The sequence below is a fragment of the Bison bison genome, unplaced genomic scaffold (genome assembly GCF_000754665.1).
Source record: "Bison bison bison isolate TAMUID 2011002044 unplaced genomic scaffold, Bison_UMD1.0 scf7180017864243, whole genome shotgun sequence".
NCBI lineage: Eukaryota > Metazoa > Chordata > Mammalia > Artiodactyla > Bovidae > Bison > Bison bison.
The window spans coordinates 2,445,168-2,463,160 of NW_011494815.1; the positions used below are offsets into that span (position 1 = coordinate 2,445,168).

Genomic DNA, 17,993 nt, shown 5'->3' on the forward strand with positions numbered 1-17,993 from the left:
CGGGTCTTAGCTGCATCCTGTGAGATCTTCCATTGGTGGGACACAGACTCACTCAGTAGTTGTGGCGTGTGGGCTTAGCTGCAGCCCACTAAGCATGTTGGATCTTAGTTCCCTGACCAGGGATTGAATCCGCACCCCCTGCACTGCAAGGCTGATTCTTAACCACTGGACCACCAGGGAAGTCCCTAACCCTTCCTTTGTATTTTAAAGACAAATGCAATCATGACATTCCTTGTCGCACAGAACAGGGTCGTTACTCTGGTTGGAGGGCAGCTGTGTGTGGGAGAGACCCCTCTCCCTACCCTGCAGGAACAGGTAAGGACCAGTTATCCAGCCCATCACAGCTCCCACCCAGCTGTTTAAAACATTCACTGCAAAAGCTGGCATCAAGTCCACTCCATTAATGTCTCCTTCAGAGGAGAGAGAACTCCAGAAACAGGGTTTGCTCTGTGACCTCATCACCAAAATGCCTGTTTCTCAAGAAGTTTAAGTCTTTAGTTGAGAGCACCTGGGCCTCAAGGCCCTATCGGAGGTCTGCATGTTACAGGCTTCTGGAAATTTTCATTTTAAGACAAGGAAAAGCAGGTCTGATAGTTCCCTAGAAATCCTCACTGGCCACAGGTCATAGGTCAAAATGACATTTTGTAAAGTGAATGCACAGAAAAGCTCTGCCGTTCAAGACCCCCTGGGATAAGGTCCCAAATCACTGCTCCTGTCTCACCTGCCATTCCTCTCTTCTTCCTCATTCTCTACTCAAACTTGCCTATTTGAACCCAAGCATACACAACTCCCTACCCGTGACCTCTGTCCATCATTCTTCCCTCCTTTCTCCATTCGTATTTCTAAAGTCACTCATAACCGCGTGTGTGGCTCGAATACAAATCTTCCCAGTTTAAAGCTGCCCTTCCTACCTCTGAATTACCCTCTTACGGGACCACCTGTTCTAGGTCTTGGTAAGTATCACTCCCATGTGTCTTCTCTTCTTTACATTTCTGGTGAGCATCCAAGGACTGGCTTGTCTCCATCCCAACCCCCTCCCTCTTGCCCAGCCAGGGAGAGCCTGGCATATCCCAGGAGCTTGGAAGATACCAAAAAGTTCTATAAACTTGAAAAAAGCAGGAAACAAAATCATCCGAAGTTACTGTTTGTTATTTGACAATATATGCAAAACCTAAGGACGCGTAGGTTGTACAAATCACTTTATAATGTATTGAAGGTGTGCCAAAGGGCACTGATTAAGACCTTGTGTTGGGGAAAATATGTCAAATTGGAAATTAATTTTCCTAACATTCCTTTGTAAAAAGCAACTTCCACTCTAAAGCCTAGTTGTTGTTGTTCAGTCGCTCAGTCATGTACAGTTCTTTGTGATCCCATGGACTACAGCATGCCAGGCTTCCCTGTCCTTCACCATCCCTGGGAGCTTGCTCAAACTCATGTCCATTGAGTCAGTGATGCCATTCAACTATCTCATCCTCTGTTGCCCCCTGCTCTTCCTGCCTTCAATCTTTCCCAGTATCAGGGGGCTCCACTGACACTATGTAACTTTTGCTAGAACTGAATTCAGATCAGGTTCCAATCTTTAACATTGCTTTTACTTGTGTAAAAACCCACTCATCCAGTAGCTTACAGATAAGTTACCAAAACAATCCTCAGATATTCCTTCCACTACAAAAATTATTGACAAACACAGTCACACGTGTATTGAACCACTGCATACAGACTGCAGAGTATTTTACTCCTCCCCCAAATCCTTTTAAGATCTGTAAGAGACCAAATTTCCATCTTTCTGCAAAAAAAAAAAAAAAAAAAAGCTGCCGAGCTGACCTCAGGCAGTGCCTACCCACTCCCGGGCCAAGCTTTTCACATGTCACTCCTCCTCAGCACGCCTGTCTTGATAACAAACCGTACTCTGTTCACCTGTCAGTCAATCCCTACGTGTTTCAGCCTTAGCACAAAGCTCGTTTTTTCCTTCAGACCTTCCTGTCAGTGAGGGTCAGAGACCATCAGTGCTGCAAAAGACTTCGAGAAGCCATTTGGTCACACCCCCTCGATTTTATAGACTGGGAGGTAATCCAGAGGGCAACACAAGGTCACACAGGAAACCAGCAGCAGAGCCAGAACTACAATTCAGATCTCCTGGGACTCTTCTCCGTTACATGACCCTCCTTTCCTTAATTCATCTATTATTTGAACCTAACATGATTTTTTACTGCCTTTCAGGGGTTCCACAGCACTGAATTTCAAACATCATTTTTCAGAAGTCTACCTACCTCATTTACTCCCACAGTCATTGAGGATTAGGTTTAAATGCTCAAAGATCCTACACACTTGTGTATTTCTCAACAACCACTAATAAAAAAAAAAACACCAAGAAACCAGTTCTTTAGTGTTTTAACACAGGCTTACAAAGTCTTAATTTACAAATGTAAGCATACAACTAGGCTTTATCAAAGAGCAATGTGTTTATTTCACTTAAATTCTTAAAAATATTTTTTTGCCAGTTGTCACAATGTCCTAATGTAAAAAAGTGTCTTTGAAAAGAAAAGCATGAAAAAACAGACCCAAAATGTTAAGATTTTATTTACAAAGCTTCTTTGTTGTACAGAAAGTAAAAATGCTGTTACAATCTTGGTGTAACTGGTAGCCACGGACAGTTGACTCACCAATCACAGCTATCCACGCTACAGCAAGTCTTACACAAAAACCTAACAAACGCTTACAATTTTGTTGGGGTGAAGTCCCCAAGCTTGGTGGTGGATTTCCAAGAGGGACTAAATGGAGAAAGGTGGAATGTCACAGGAACTATTCTTTGGCTCTTTGGGTGGGTGGGTGTCCTGGGGTTTGTATCACAGCTACCTTTTTTTTTTTTCCTTTAAAAAAAAAAAAAAAAAGCTACCAAATCCATGTCAGCAGTCCAACCAATACTGAACAGTTCTTTTTTTTGCAGGTTATTGGGGTCTTATTAATCATCTTCTCCTTCATCATCTGTTTCTCTCTTCCTCTTTTCACCTTTCCCGCTTTCTTCCTCTTCTGTATGAGAAAAAAATTCACTTTGAGACATTTGGAAAGGCATATGTATAGTGTGCCTAACTGCTGCAAATGGAAGCAACAACAATGAATTTAATGGTTAGCAGATGAGCTCCTTAAGCCTATTTTCTCACTAGTAAAATGGGGCCAACGGCATTGACTCCATAGGGTTATTCTGAGGACTAAGTGAACCAGTGCAAAGTACTTAGCCTAGAATATGGCAAGACTCAAACTGTAGTTCATATTCACTTTTAAGTGATTTCTTAGACTCCAGGTATTTGAGACACAGAGACTTTCATATTGTTCTGTCTTTTCAACTAGTAAACTCATGATTACTTTTTATGAAGTTAACTAAATCTGCACTGTGTTTTAAAAATCTCCGTGGAGGCAGAGACCAGGCACTGATCACTGCTATATCCAAAGTAAATTTAGTTCTGAAACAGGCACAGAGCGAAGATGCTGCTGGAAAAGTATAAACTCACAGAAAGCACAGCAAACAATCCAGCGCTCTGAAACTTACACAAGTGTTAAAATCTACTTTTTAACAAACAAGAGTTTCTTTGGTTTTAATTGTGGTGGGGAAAGGAAAACTGGAACGGTGCTATTTATCTATCCTGCAAAGATTACACTCCAATTATTCTGAACATAGGCATCTCATGCCTAACAGTAACACAAATGATGGGGTCTAAAAACACAACATGCGGGGAGTGAGGCCAGGGCCTCCTTCCCTCACACAGGCATTACACATCCCCCTGCTGTAGAGCAGGGGATGAGCCACACACACACACACAAACAGGCCTTTTATCCGTGCCTCTGAAGACCACTAGGGCCAAAGGTATTTTATTTTCTTCTCCATGATTTCAAATTCTGTATTAATGAACACTTCCCTTGATCTTTAACTGAGGGGGACCAAAGTGCATGCCTTAACCCACCTTCATCTTCATCTTCGTCTTCATCCTCATCTTCATCATCTTCATCAACTTCTCCATCATGTCCAAATTCTTCTTCCTAAAAATGTTAAACAGCATACCATTATTAGATTAATTCTGCCCAGCTAAGAAGTACAAAGAAAAATAAGAATTGTCAATAAACTTAACAGTTCATTCAAAGAGAAAACTGTAATGTTACTTTTATCTATTTAAGATACTGAGAGCTGCTGGTTTTTCTTTAATGGGCTTAATTAAAAATTTTCTTTAAAAACTGCTTTTCAGAAGTATTTGCCAGATGTTTCATTAGTATACAACTTACAATGGATAACTCCAGAATTAATTTTAAAACCTTCAACTTCAAAGCAGGTTTGGACAGAGATTTCTTTTCTTCTCCAGTTGCGGTGCACTGGGTTTCTCACCGAGTGGCTTCTCTTGTGGGGCATGAGCTCCAGAGCCTGTAGGCTTCAGTAGTTATGGCGCAGAGGCTTAGTTGCTCCCAGGTATATGGGATCTTCCCAGACCAGGAACTGAACCCATGTTCTCTGCATTGGCAGGTGGATTCTTAACCACTGGACCACCAGGGAAGTCCCTGGACAAATATTTCTATATCCAACCCCCCACCCCACCTTTTTAAATAAAATGCTTCGTTCAGAAACTTAATTTCATTAGCTACCTACAAGATTATACAAATGCTCAGTCTTATATTTGTACTATAAAAGAACTTTTTTTTTTTTTTTAATGACATCTAATTTTCTTGGCCTGTTTTTACAAATCCCCATTAGGATTAAAGTCACTCCTTTCTCCTATCCTTCTATGGTTAGAAGGATAGCTATGGCTTCTTCTTCAGCTCCTCAGAGATTCTATTATTACTACGTGTCCCATAAATTAGACCCCCTTCTCTGCTCCTTCAGAGTATGACCACATTTTTACTCAACTTTGCATCCTTAACTGTTTATCACAGAAGGTACGTAATGTACTTATTTCATTAAGCTGGATATACAAGAAATTTAGACTTGGTAAAGATACCTTTCATTTCAATACAACAAAAGGAAGGACATCTCATCAGTTCTCAATGTTCCCAGCTTTCTCACCCTAACGAATGAATACTCAACTTGTTACTGCCTCCCAAAGTTAAAGGGTCAAAACATACTCTGCAGAGCCAAGCACTGTCTAGTTTAGCATTCATAAGCATTCCATTTAGTATTAATACTTACTAAAAGGGGGACAAAAGCTAAATTAGTCAGACCACTATTAGTCTAATTACAAGTATACTAATTTCTTCAGAAGACTTTTCTTTTTCAAACAATCCACACTTTAATTACAAGAGGGAAGCAGGGCAGCCAGGAGGTGCACTGACCTCCCCACTGACTTCATCTTCATCCTCCTCCCCTTCTACATCTTCGTCTTCATCGTCATCCTCTTCATCATCAAACTCTTCTTCCTCACCATCTTCATCCTCCTCCTTATCCTCATCTTCTCCTTCTGAAAACAGTCCAAAAGGAACACATCAAACACCCTGTGTGTCTCATAAGGTATACCTACTGAGGTGGCAGGGAGCTTCGGGTTGGCCCATGGACAAATGCTGGGCCACACCGATATCAGGGGAAAAACCATGAACCACAGTCACCTCCCTTCCTCAAAAGCTGCTAAGGCTCAGTTCTTCTGACCTGAGATAAATAAAATCCAGAGGCCAGGAGTCCTATGTACATTGTAATACTTACTGATGAAATGATACAGTGTCTAGAATTTGCTTCAAAATAAGGAAGGGGAGAAGTGGGTAGGAGTGCATGTGTATAAAATAAGATCAGGTATGAGCCAATCACAGCTGAAACTCAGTAATGGGAACCTAATAGTTTTACTGTTATTTCTACCTTTGTCTATGTCTCAAATTCTCCATAGTACAAAGTCACAAAACCCCCAAACAACCAAAATACCCTCACCAACCTCCTTCTCTGGTGTTAACCCGTTTCACCACAAACCAGCTGTGCAAATCAGGAACCTGGAGAACACCCGTAACAACTCCACGACGGGGACAGTGGTGGTGGCCAGGCACCTGTGTCCTGTATCTTTACCGCATTTGGTGCAGGCCCCTAGTCAAGCAGTTCTTACCTCTCCAGGTCCTGGAGCTCACTGTGCTTTCTCCTGCCTCTTCCCTTTCCTTCCTCTATGACTAACACTGGCTCAGCCTTCAAGTCTCAGTTAAACATCACTTCCTCAGGCCAGACCCACAATCTCAGCTCATATGCTCACACACAAGTACCTGGGTCCTTCTCCATTACCACACATTTGCTCACTTATGATTATTTATTTAGTTACGATTACTTAACATTTCTCTTCTTAGTAGACAGTAAGCTCCAAGGGGACAGGAACCATGTTTATTTTTTCTTAAAACTATTTCCTACAGCCTGGCATGCAGGAAACTCTCAAATACTCACCTGACTGATCGTGCTCTTAAGAACTGCCTTTTACTCGTCAGGTTTCTGCACACAAGTGGCTGCTCTACCCATTTAAGGTGAACTTAAATAGATAACCAGACTGATTTGTAAGAGAAACGGACAGCCAGCAGTGAAGGGACTAAGTGAAATGAACATCTGGAACAAGATGAAGCATCCTATTCAGCATCCTATTCACTTTACCATCTAACATCCCATTCTTTGTGCCTTGTCTCACATCTGCTGCAAAACAAAACTGTAAAATGTTTCCAGAATACTATGCTACTGATTGTAACCAAGGTTCCTGATGGTGTTCTTCACTTTTCTTGATTATTTCTGCCTTATAAACTTCTATCTTTAAAGAGATATCAAAAATAATATTTCAAATATAGTAATACTGCAAATTCCAGCAACATGAGGAATTCTAGGAAAGTAAATTTTCTTCATGCTGACTGATGTGATAACTAATAGCTCTGCTTCCTCTAAGCCTCTCAGGTGAAAAACCTTTATCCTAAGAGTGACTCTTACTAAATAAGTCACTGTGTAAGGAAAGCACAAGCTAAGCAGGATTAGTTTGGGTAGAAAATATATTAAGATTCTTAAAGGTAACAGGATGAAAAAACCTTGATCAAATGTCTAAAGTAAAAAGTATATTCTAATTCCATGTTATAGCCAGAGATTATTTCCTTTATTAAAGAGAAAATGGAATTCAACATACAGTGCTTTCAAATCATTACCTTTTAAAACTCATATATCAATGGAGAAGGCGATGGCACCCCACTCCAGTACTCTTGCCTGGGAAATTCCATGGATGGAGGAGCCTGGTAGGCTGCAGTCCATGGGGTCGCTAAGAGTCGGACACGACTGAGTGACTTCACTTTCACTTTTCACTTTCATGCATTGGAGAAGGAAATGGCCAACCCACTCCAGTGTTCTTGCCTGGAGGATCCCAGGGACCGGGGAGCTTGGTGGGCTGCCGTCTTATGGGGTCGCACAGAGTCGGACACGACTGAGGCGACTTAGCAGCAGCAGCAGCCATATATCAAAAGTAGCAAAGACATTTATATTTGAATGTAAAAATCATGTACCAAATACCCACTAAGTGCAAGGGCCTGTGAATAAAGAGATAAGATAATCATAGCAAAGTCAGAACAGGCAAGAATGGCAGAGTAACAAGTGCTATGAGAAAGGTAAGCGAGGGAATGCTCGGGCACACACAGGAACTCCAGCATCACAAAATGGTTCCCGGAAGTGCTGACAAAGGTGAGATGGTAAGGATAAATAGGCAGTAGTCAAGAAAGGGGAACTGCTAGGAGAAAGGCAAGAGACTTGAGGCAATGGTCCTTTTAGTAAACCATAAACGACTTCAATGGGTCGGAGCACAGTTTATGAACTCTAGGCTCCAAATTCAAAACTAATTAGCTAATAAACCATTGTCTATTTTGAATCATTTGAAGACTTCAAGGTCCTGGTAGTTTAGTCACTAAGTCATGTCCAACTCTTGCAATACCATGGACTGTAGCCTGCCAGGCTCCTCTGTCCATGGGATTCTCCAGGCAAGAATACTGGACTGGGTTGCCATTTCCTTCTCCAGGGGATCTTCCCGACCCAGAGATCAAACCTGGATCTCCTGCATTGCAGGCAGATTCAACGTCCTAAGAACCCCAAATTTAACAGAAGGCCTACGTGCATGGATTATTTTTCTTGATAGCAAGGGCATTCAGTGCCCACTCACCTTCATCATCCTCTTCTTCATCCACACCATCCACCTCGGCATCTGAATCTGGGGCTTCACGATCCTCTCGGTCATAGCCATCCAGATAGGTCAGCTGGGGCAGGAGCTTGAAGACACTCTCTCGGTAGTCATTCAGGTTAGTAACCTCACAGTTAAACAGATCCAGGCTCTTCAGACATTCCAACTTTTTCTGAAGAAAAGGATCAAGAAACATACCTCCTAAACCAAAGGAACATAAGCAACAAAAACCATCTCCTAAAATGGTAAAATTCTAGGCTCTGAATTCAATAAGCTACTACCTATTCAGCCTTGTACATAGGAAAACATCTCAAGTCCATCGCAATCTTTATGACTGGTCACTAGATTTTTAACTAGTCTTCCCCTTCTACCTCTATCCTCTCAGAGAACTGTTTCCTTTTGGCACTATGAATGAATAATCTTAAGAAATATGAATTTTAAATATTAAAGGTGGATCTTTTTACAGTATGAGACAAATCAGAGACTTGAGTAATCAAATGACCAATAAGACCATGCTGGGTTATCAAGCAATCAGTGCTTTTGGGGTGGTAGGAAAATAGGGGAAACATTTTTTTCAGTCGTATCAATTCAGTCAGCATCAAGGTCCTTGACATTTCTACTTAGGGACACAGATGCGAAACACTTGAGAATGGAACAAAGTAAAGTACAAGGTGTGGGGATATAAGTATTTTCTGGAAGACAGGAGTCAATGCAAGCTGAGGTAAAACAAGGGGAACTCAGGGTTGAAACTTCGAAAGTAAAAGAGACTTTACACTCTTTTCTTCTTTTTTAGTTTTGGGGGCAAAGACTGATGCTATTACCAGACCTTCCTGTTACAAAATTCTTCTGATTTTACCATACCTTAAAGTTTTGTTGCAATACTTCATTTGTTTGAAACCTGTTTCATTATCTAAAATAGTTAAGATCTAAACACTTGGCCCAAGAAGTTTTCTGAGCAGCCAAACTGATAGGAAAATATCTGTGTATTCTACTCAGATCATTTATTACCTCAGTGTACTAGTATTTCAATACCAGGTCTATTAAGTTTTGATTAAGGGTGAATTAAGAGATCGGGAGGGCAGAGGTAGTATTACAGGCAAGTAAGCAGATAGCAACAGAAAGTGACAACAGACCCTCCCAGGGAGGAAACGAGGGAGCAAATGATAAAGAGTGAACACAAAATGTAAACGGCTATGTGGCTCGGTGCCTTTTAAAATAGGGAGTGGGGGTGGGGAACACGGATATATGGATTCATAAACTTAACTTTTCAATGGTTCTGAGTCAATACAAAAAGGTTGGCATTCTCTAAATATTACTAAGAGGATCTTTTTATGAAGTAAGTTGCAAAAAAATAAATGCTGTTTAAAGACTGATGCTTTACAGGGAAATCTACTTCAACGTTCACAGGCACCTGGGAAGATACAGAAATGAAACAAAACTCTGTCTTCAGGACTTGAAGTATCTGGGTAATTGCTGGGAGTTACAAAATGACTTAAAAATCTTTGCTCTAAAGCCGACCTTGGCAAATGACAGTTGGCTGACCCACTCTGGCCTGCTTCTTGTGTTTGTAAACTAAGTTTTACTGGAACACAGCCATGCTCACTTGTTTATGTATTACGTATGGCTTCTTTTGTGCTACAATGGCAAAGTGGAGAAGCTGTGACACTATACGGCCTACAAAGCCTAGAAGATCTACTACCTGGTCCTGTAGAGGCAAGGGTTGCTGACCCCTGCACCCACAAACCTTCATATTCCTTATCAAAAAGGTTCCCACACTGGCTTTATTCTCACTGAACAGCCCTTGGGAACACAGAGCCAGGCAGGGAACACGGAACTGGGTTATTATAGCAACAGGAAAATGTATTCCTCAAAACACCAATGTGCAGTTATCCAAGAGTTTGTGGATCCAATACTGTGCTTATTAAGTTAGTACCTAAAGTCTTAAGAAAGCTGTCCCCAGTCCTGATTGTAGGGAGAATGACTTTTATGTCATGTAGCTTTCAGAATAGGACAGCCCAACCCCGAGAAGTCCAGATATGACTTCTTGCCAAAGAGGAAAAAAATGCTGAAATACCACACCAGGTAACTGGGGAAACTTTTCTCTTCACAAATATGTTGACACTATACCCCTTAAGATAGAACCATGAGTAAATCTGGCAGCTTTCCCACAGAGGCTCAGTATAAAATTCTTCGCTCAAAGGAACGAGCCATTTATTGGTCAACATTATTTCCTAGGAATGGATGTGCAAAAATACATACAACTCCTGATCATGCTCAACAGTGCTCCAAGCCCGTTTTCTAACTCTTTTGACTAGCCTAGTACACAGGGCCTCCAAGGCTTTCCAGTTTCTGAAACTCTGAATCTATAACATTTTTTGCTACTTCTTCAGAACGGAACCATTATGAATAACTTGGACGTGCCGAACAGTATGCTAGAAAATGAAGTGAAAGCAAATAAACAACAAACCCCAAATAACTGGAGTACTCTAGAACTTTAAAGCGCTAAAAGTGTGCTTTAAGACCCCAAATACACTACACACAGATTATTCAGGATCCCAATGTAATATGTAAATACTGCTTAAAAAAAAAAAAAAATCACAACTCTACCATTTCAGAAATTTGGCCTAAAACTAATAGGCTAGCCATAATAAACAGTAAACATTTTATTAACAATAATTTTGCTTGCCTTCTTAGAATTTAGAAGGGCTTTGGGGGATGGTTTGGATGGCCCAGGTCTCTTAAAAAAGGTGTCCAAGGAAGTTTGAATTGATGCCTTCTTTGTCTCTCGATTAATGTCCCTGTAGTAAGCAGAGGCATTCACAATCATTGCATTGACTGTAAGAACTGGGCTCAACGTAGACGGTGTTCAAAATGCATGTGGTTGATGAGGATGAGATGGTGTTTTCCCCACTGAAGAATACTTTCAGAAGTTAAAATGGACCCAACACTTCCCCCCTTCACCTCCTCCTACAGTTTTATTTATCCTAAAGTTATAACTTCAGGAGACCCACCTAGCACCCCCAGGAATTGGAACAGCAAGTTCAGGAGAATAGCAGGAGCTCTGCCTTCCCCAGACAGTCCTGGGTGTGCGGTGCCATGGCTTTGTCACTGGCAGGCCAAGTATGTGACTCTGGACAAGGGATTCAGCTTCCCCTAAGCCTCAGCTTCCTCATGTGTAAAATGAGGGCCATGTTATTTCAATCCATTTTGTAGAAATGTTGAAGATTATTCATGGATAACATACATAAAGCATCCACTACCGTGTATGGCACACAGTACATCTTCCAACAACGGTAAATATTATATAATGATTATTTCTCATATTTCACTGTTTCAGGGGATTAAGACTTTCACTGCCAAAGGGTCCCACTATATAAATCACTTATCAGGTCAGGAACACTCGTGCAAACAATCCCTACGCAACGTTTGTTTCTGCTCTGCCTCTGAATGCTAGGACACTGACAAAAGCTTCTGATGAAACATCAAAGATGACTAAGGTTGCCATGAGAATTAGGCAGTGGCCAGTGATCTAGCATGGAAAGGTATGGCCTGGTACTCTGTTCTAGACACAGGGGGTTCCTGTGCTTACAGTTACTGTGAATTGACAGGGCTGTCATTGAACACACAACAAAGGCTTAGTATAGCCCATGGGACCGAAGGGAGACCATCAGAGCTTATTTAGAACTGGAACTCCCAGTTTAGGTCTTTTGGGGTATGGAGTAAATTTATACGTTAAAAAGAGAACAGGTTCCAAGGGCAGTAGAAAGAATGGCCTTGGACTTGAATTCCTGCTCACCATTTATTCTAAAGCTGCTGTGTAATTAAACTCAGTCTCCTCATTTCTAAAATGACATCCTCTCTTCTCTGCATTACATGAGGATACAATGGGCAAATGTTAACATCTCTGAATAAGGAAAACTGCAATAAAAGTCTGTTTATACACAAGAAATGTTGACTTGGAGGAAAACAACAGTGAAAAAGGAGGAAGGCCAGGTGTCTGAGTGTACCTAATAGAAAAAAAGGGGCAAAACATGGAGTAAAGGTGAGCAACAGGCTCCCAACATTTATGAGAAATGAGCTAAATGCACTCCACTTAACGAAACATAAAAACAAGGGTCTTGGTAAACAGTGATTAAATTTACACTGGAATACAGCCTCAATTACTTATTAGGAGAGAAAAAAACTATTAGTTCCAGCAGGAAATCTTCATTAAAGGAAGTCATAATTTAACTCTTATCTTCCCTTGAAATATCAATATTCTATGCAAATGATAAGAAGTTCAAGTATTTTAATATATTGTCATGTCAGAAAAGATAAGAGACAGCAGAAGGATGCCTTTTCCTCTTGAGTTCTGCTCTGCTGGATCCTGAAAGACAGCTCCTATCTCCTGACTAGCCCCTCTCCCAATTAATGTCTGCAAGTTAAGTCCAATGGAAATACTGACTTTATGTAAAACAGAAAAAAGGAAAGCTGCCACAGGCTTCCTTGGGTGATATGAAAAAAGTCAGTTTCATCAGTCTCATTAAAATTGAATTCTACGTCTGTGAACAGAATGTCATGTTTAGGGGAAAAAGTCAAGTTAACAATCTCGAAATCATAGGAATTTCCAGGTGGCATCAAAAGAAGAGAGTCTGTGGGGCTATCCCACCCACCATTAACTGGGAAGAAAACAGAACTAGTGAGAAAGGAAGGAGCCCAAGTATCTGAGAGTACCTATAACAGGGGGGAAAAAAGGGGGCGGGGGGGCAAAATTCATGGAGCAAAGGAGAGCAACAGGCCCCCAACGTTGCTTCATAAGCTCTTTTCTGGTCACTACAACTTCCACTTAACTAGACCCCCATCAGCACAGCTTCCCAACTTACAAAGTAAGTACATTACCTTATTTTATTCTCAGAACTCCTAAGTGAGATAAGTAAGGCAGGGATCACTATCCTTCCTGTTTCATAAGGGAGGAAACTGAGGCCCAGAGAGAAGAAGCAACTTGCCCAAGGTCACACAACAAAGTCTATAACCCAACTGGCACTTAAATGTAACTTTCCATAGTTAATCCCAGCATGTAAGAGGAGGAGAATTTGGGGGTTCCCATGCAAAGAGTGAGCCAGCTGGAGCTCAAAATTGTGAATCAGAAGACCTAAAACTCACTGGAGCTGCCTTTGGCCTGTTCCATCAAATCAGATGCCCAACCCAATATAGACAGCCGTTTCTATAAAAGTATAGAATAGCCTGGCCAGTCTGGGGAAAATTTTTTAAGATAAATGGTTAAGGCTATAGTCAGTATATGACATTTAAAAAGAACAAAAAAGAAAAGACTTCCCCTTTGAAGTTAGCGGCCACCATAAACAGGGAGGGAGAGCAAACTCACAGAAACACGTGTAACTAAAGGTTCTGATCTTTTACTCTGGACTCCTTTTATACAAAGTATTATTAAAAAACCACCACCTTCTCAGTTATTATTTCCAGTTATTTCCCTCACAATAAAGAAATATGAAAATGAAAATGACCAAATAAGTCCTGGTTTCCAAATTCTCAATTACTTACCAAAGGTTCCAGGGTGCTGATATCTTTCAGTTTATTTCCACTTAAGTTTAGATGTGTAAGATTTGGAAGTTTTTCTGCTAACATATCCAGACCTCCACAGATTCTATTATCACTGAGCTCAAGCTGTTAAGAGAAAATGCACACAGCACACAAACACACAGAGAAACAGGTATCATTAAAGTGTTAGAAATAACAAATACAGCTCTCACACACTTACCAATGACCTCTTTTTTATTAGGGCATGTATGTTCATTTTGTTTGATTAAACCCAAATTATAGATCCTAGGAACACTTCAGGGAAGGAGAGATGTGTAAGGATGAGAGAGTTGCATTTTCTTAATCAGCTGCCAATTTTAACAGTTTGGCCCCTAACATCAGTGATTACATTTTCTAACCTAAGAAGTGGGTCAAAACAAATTAGAATTCTTTGAGAAGCTGCCATACGCTATATGTGCCAGGAAAGGTAAGTGCATTCTAAGCAGCTATTCTGTGTGTCAAGCAAAATTTGTGATGCCCACTTGAAACCTAATCTGTTTCTGCTCAGTGCTGACTTGCCATGGGGTTCTACATCTGGAAGCCACCAGGGAATGCTGCCCTGAAGGCTATAGGAATGGTACAAGTCCTTAAAGAAGTTCCATGACTTCAAGCAAGGGAATGGGGCAATAGCTTCAGGGCTGGGGAAACCAGTTCCCCAGAGGACACTTCTTACACGAATCTATCACTAGCCTTTACAAGAATTCTAATTTCTTTGCTGCAGGTCAAGTTGAGTGGTAAGTGGTATGCCAATGAAGGAATGAGCCTTCACCAAGGAATATTACAGTGAAAGGAATTGGAGCCTGAAAAAGTAAAGACCGTTGAGAGCATCTAATTCAAACTCTTTATTTCGCAGATGAGAGAACTGAGGCCAGACAGCTGGTTTCAATTCTACTTTAACTGCCAGCAACAACAATGGTAACTGTATCTAATCCTGACATAGTACTTAAGTGTTAAGTACCCAAGTACTTACGGCATTGCTCGAAGAACTAGAAATCCATGAACTCATTTGATCTCACAATCACCCTATGGGTAAGTAGAATTATTACCCCCATTTACAGATGAGGAAAATGAACCAAGAAAAGACTATGCAACATGCCCAAGATCACACAGCTGTTACAGTGGTGAGCCTATGATTTGCACAGGGAGCCTAGCTTCAGTGCTCCTCCCTATGCTAGGCACCTAGAACAGAATAAAAATTTATGTAATCTAGTCTGACATGCAATGAAATGAAGTACACGATGCAGAGCAGAACTCTTAAAAATTTAAATATTCACCGAAAGAAAGAGTTTAAAAGAGAAGAAGCCTGTTTAGGTGTTTTTAAGCATTTCAGAAGAGAAAAATACAACATTTCAATACATTTTTCCCCCTTCTCATGGGCAGTCCAGTAAAATACCTAAAATTTCTCTTGGTTGGTTACAATATCGACATATATAATATTCACAACCTTTCAACATGAGTATCTTAGGGAGGAGAGATAACAAGGCAATCTGCCAAAACATTCAGTGGCATATTTATTTTGAAATGAAATCAATGTGTAATTTAGGAAACGCGTGACATTTCTTTCAGAACCTGCTTCTTGTGACTTTCTGAATAAGTATGACAGTACAGAGACCACAGTAATTCAGGAAAATGTACCAGGGTGCTAGGAAAGCAGAAGAGAACACAAAACACACAGTAGGGACCTGCCAGTATCAAGTTTATGTAGATACAGGCTAAAATGCCATCAGTTACGGAGTTTCCAATGTCATGATAACCTACATAAGCAAAAATGGATTACACCTGAACCTCTAAAGTAGATACCTAACAGAAAAAAGAAAAGAAATTTACAAATTTAAATATAACAGAATTCTTTTTAATAGCAGAGTTGCCCTGAAACTCATGAGGACTGCCTGAGCATTTAGAACACATAGCGCTTCTGGATTTTAATTCATGTATTTAACCAAAAAACAAGTCCCTCTCAAGATTCAAGCAAGCAAATAGGAACAGCCTACCTATCTGTTGCCTAAATTTCATTTCAGTTTTCTATGTGCATCTTTCTTAGATGAAGCTTCAACTTAAACTCCCTAATAAAGAGATTAGGTAAACAGTGGAGAATTCTGCAACACTGCCAAGACCACACACATTTTTATATGTAATGGAAAAGGCAGTGGGTTAGCAAATAAGAGCTATGGTTCTAGTTTTGGCTCTAGTACTAAACCACTTCTGTGGGTGGCTTTAGGCAAATTACTGTACCTGTCTGGGTCTACTGCTGGGTATGTGCCTATAAACAAGGCTAGAAGATCTTAAGTTTCTTTCAGTTCTGGCAGAGGCTTTGTGACAGGTTAACGTGCCAAGACACAAAAAACATTTTTCTTGAGAATTTTTTTTTTCTTGGTGCGTGGCAGGGATGGGTGTGTGTGTCTGTTTGGGGGGGGGGGGTGGGGGTGGACAGTGTTAGAGAGGATAGCGATTGGTTTATAATTAGACCAATAAAGCCCTAACAATGGACCATTAACTAGCCAAGGGAAATACAGCAGTTTTGTTTAAATGAATTCTCAGTCAGTCACAACACATTTTAAACTCCCTAGTCATTAAGAATTACATAATGGATTTGAAATATCATAGGCTACAAATCTGAAAGGTCTATACTTAAATCCTCCCTTAATCAACATTAAACATGAAAAGCAGGAGGAACCCATGATTCCTAAACCAGAGCATACTAAGAACAAAATGTAGCTACATTACAGCAACAAATCCTTAACAATTATTGAGTACTAAATTATTCATCATAACTATTTATTGAGCATCCAACATGTATTATTTCCAAACATCATAGCAATTCCGCAAGATCAGGTGGTATCACCAGTTTATGGGTGAGGAAACTGAGTCTTAGATTACATAACCTGAGAAAGATTCACCCATCAGGGAAATGACAGAGCTGGATGGAACGCTGAGTTCCAGATCTGCCCAGTTACAAAGGCCATGTGCTCTCTGCTACACTAAATGCTTCCTTACAGATAGAATTGTTTGTTTTTCCCTTCCCCAGAATGGTTCTCTTCTATTGTTAAAAGAAAAACCACTTACCTTTTTCAATTTAGGTAGTTTGGGAAGATTTGAAACTGAAATCAAGCCTACATTTATTAAACTGAGGAACTCTAAGTTCACAAATTCAGCTGTTAAGCCCTCAATTTTTCCATCATTTGATTTGCAGTTGTCCAGGACAAGTTCTCGAACCTGTAGGTGACAAAGCAGGGAAGAAAAGCTTTCAGAAACATACAGAAAACAAAGAACAATGCAAAACCTCCAACCATAAATACCCAACAAATCACTCACATATAGGGGCAGCCTCTACTTAGACCCAGATCATAGTTATAAATAATGAAAAAAATGATTAAGCCTTTAATAACAATATTCTAATAGATATCAAGGGTGAAATGTCACACCATGGTTACAAATAAAGATTTTAACTCTACTTTCCAGACAGAAACTACAGCTCTTAAGATGTTAAGTGAAGACACAATACGCCCTACCCCTTAGTCCTTTTCCCAAGTCTGTTCCAAGAGGCGCTTTAACTACAAGTGCAGGAGAAGATGCCCACCCCTCTTCTAGGCCCATCCCACCCATAAACTCCTCTAGGCCACAAGGCCCAGCAGACTGACACAAGAGAAGACAACTTCACTTTTCCAGCAAGGTCACTAAGAGATTGTGGCTACAGGTTTCTGGACTAACACACTTCTACCTCTGGTCTCATTAATCCTTACTAAGATTATCTTGACACTAGGAAAAGACCAAGATGCAAGAGCTCTTAATTCAAAACCAAGATCATTTTGTTTTATATGTAAAAAAGCTATTTCTAGGGAAGAGAACAGTTAGCTATTATATTCCTTTTTCAGGCCACAAAATCTCCTCGTTTAGAGTTCCTGAAATTCAGAATTCAAACCCCTCCAAGAGTATCACATGTGAAAATTCTGAATACTGATGATTTAATAAAGTCTACTGTGTAAATATCTACCATGCTAATCTCTATTGCCATTCTTGCTCTGTGGTTGACTGACACTTCCCAGTTTTAAACACGTTTTGATAAATTTACACGGATGCAAATAAGTTTTAACTGCCAAAGGCATTCTTGCAGTAAACCTAACACATTTAATGGCATTAATGAGTAATCAAACATGTATGAGATGCTGATAGCTCTAAAATGAAAATAGGAGTTAGTATCTTTATCCTCCCATATAAAATCCAAAGATACTACTCTAGTAATTGCTAACATTTATGGAGAATTAACTCATTACTCTTTTT

The 17,993-nt window shown here is 40.3% G+C and overlaps 1 protein-coding gene across 1 annotated transcript in view; it reads right to left on the bottom strand.

The window, feature by feature from the left end:
• Positions 1 to 2,556: 2,556 nt before the first annotated feature.
• The window catches only part of ANP32B (acidic (leucine-rich) nuclear phosphoprotein 32 family, member B), a 24,446-nt gene continuing 9,009 nt past the window's right edge, over positions 2,557 to 17,993 (bottom strand). The window contains exons 2-7 of the mRNA XM_010847053.1: positions 16,779 to 16,928; positions 13,680 to 13,802; positions 8,124 to 8,313; positions 5,314 to 5,438; positions 3,960 to 4,035; positions 2,557 to 3,030 (exon numbers count right to left, since the gene is read on the bottom strand). Of these exons, the coding sequence (XP_010845355.1) occupies positions 2,963 to 3,030; positions 3,960 to 4,035; positions 5,314 to 5,438; positions 8,124 to 8,313; positions 13,680 to 13,802; positions 16,779 to 16,928 (732 nt within the window). The 3' untranslated portion in view covers positions 2,557 to 2,962. The remainder of the gene's footprint in view (positions 3,031 to 3,959; positions 4,036 to 5,313; positions 5,439 to 8,123; positions 8,314 to 13,679; positions 13,803 to 16,778; positions 16,929 to 17,993) is intronic.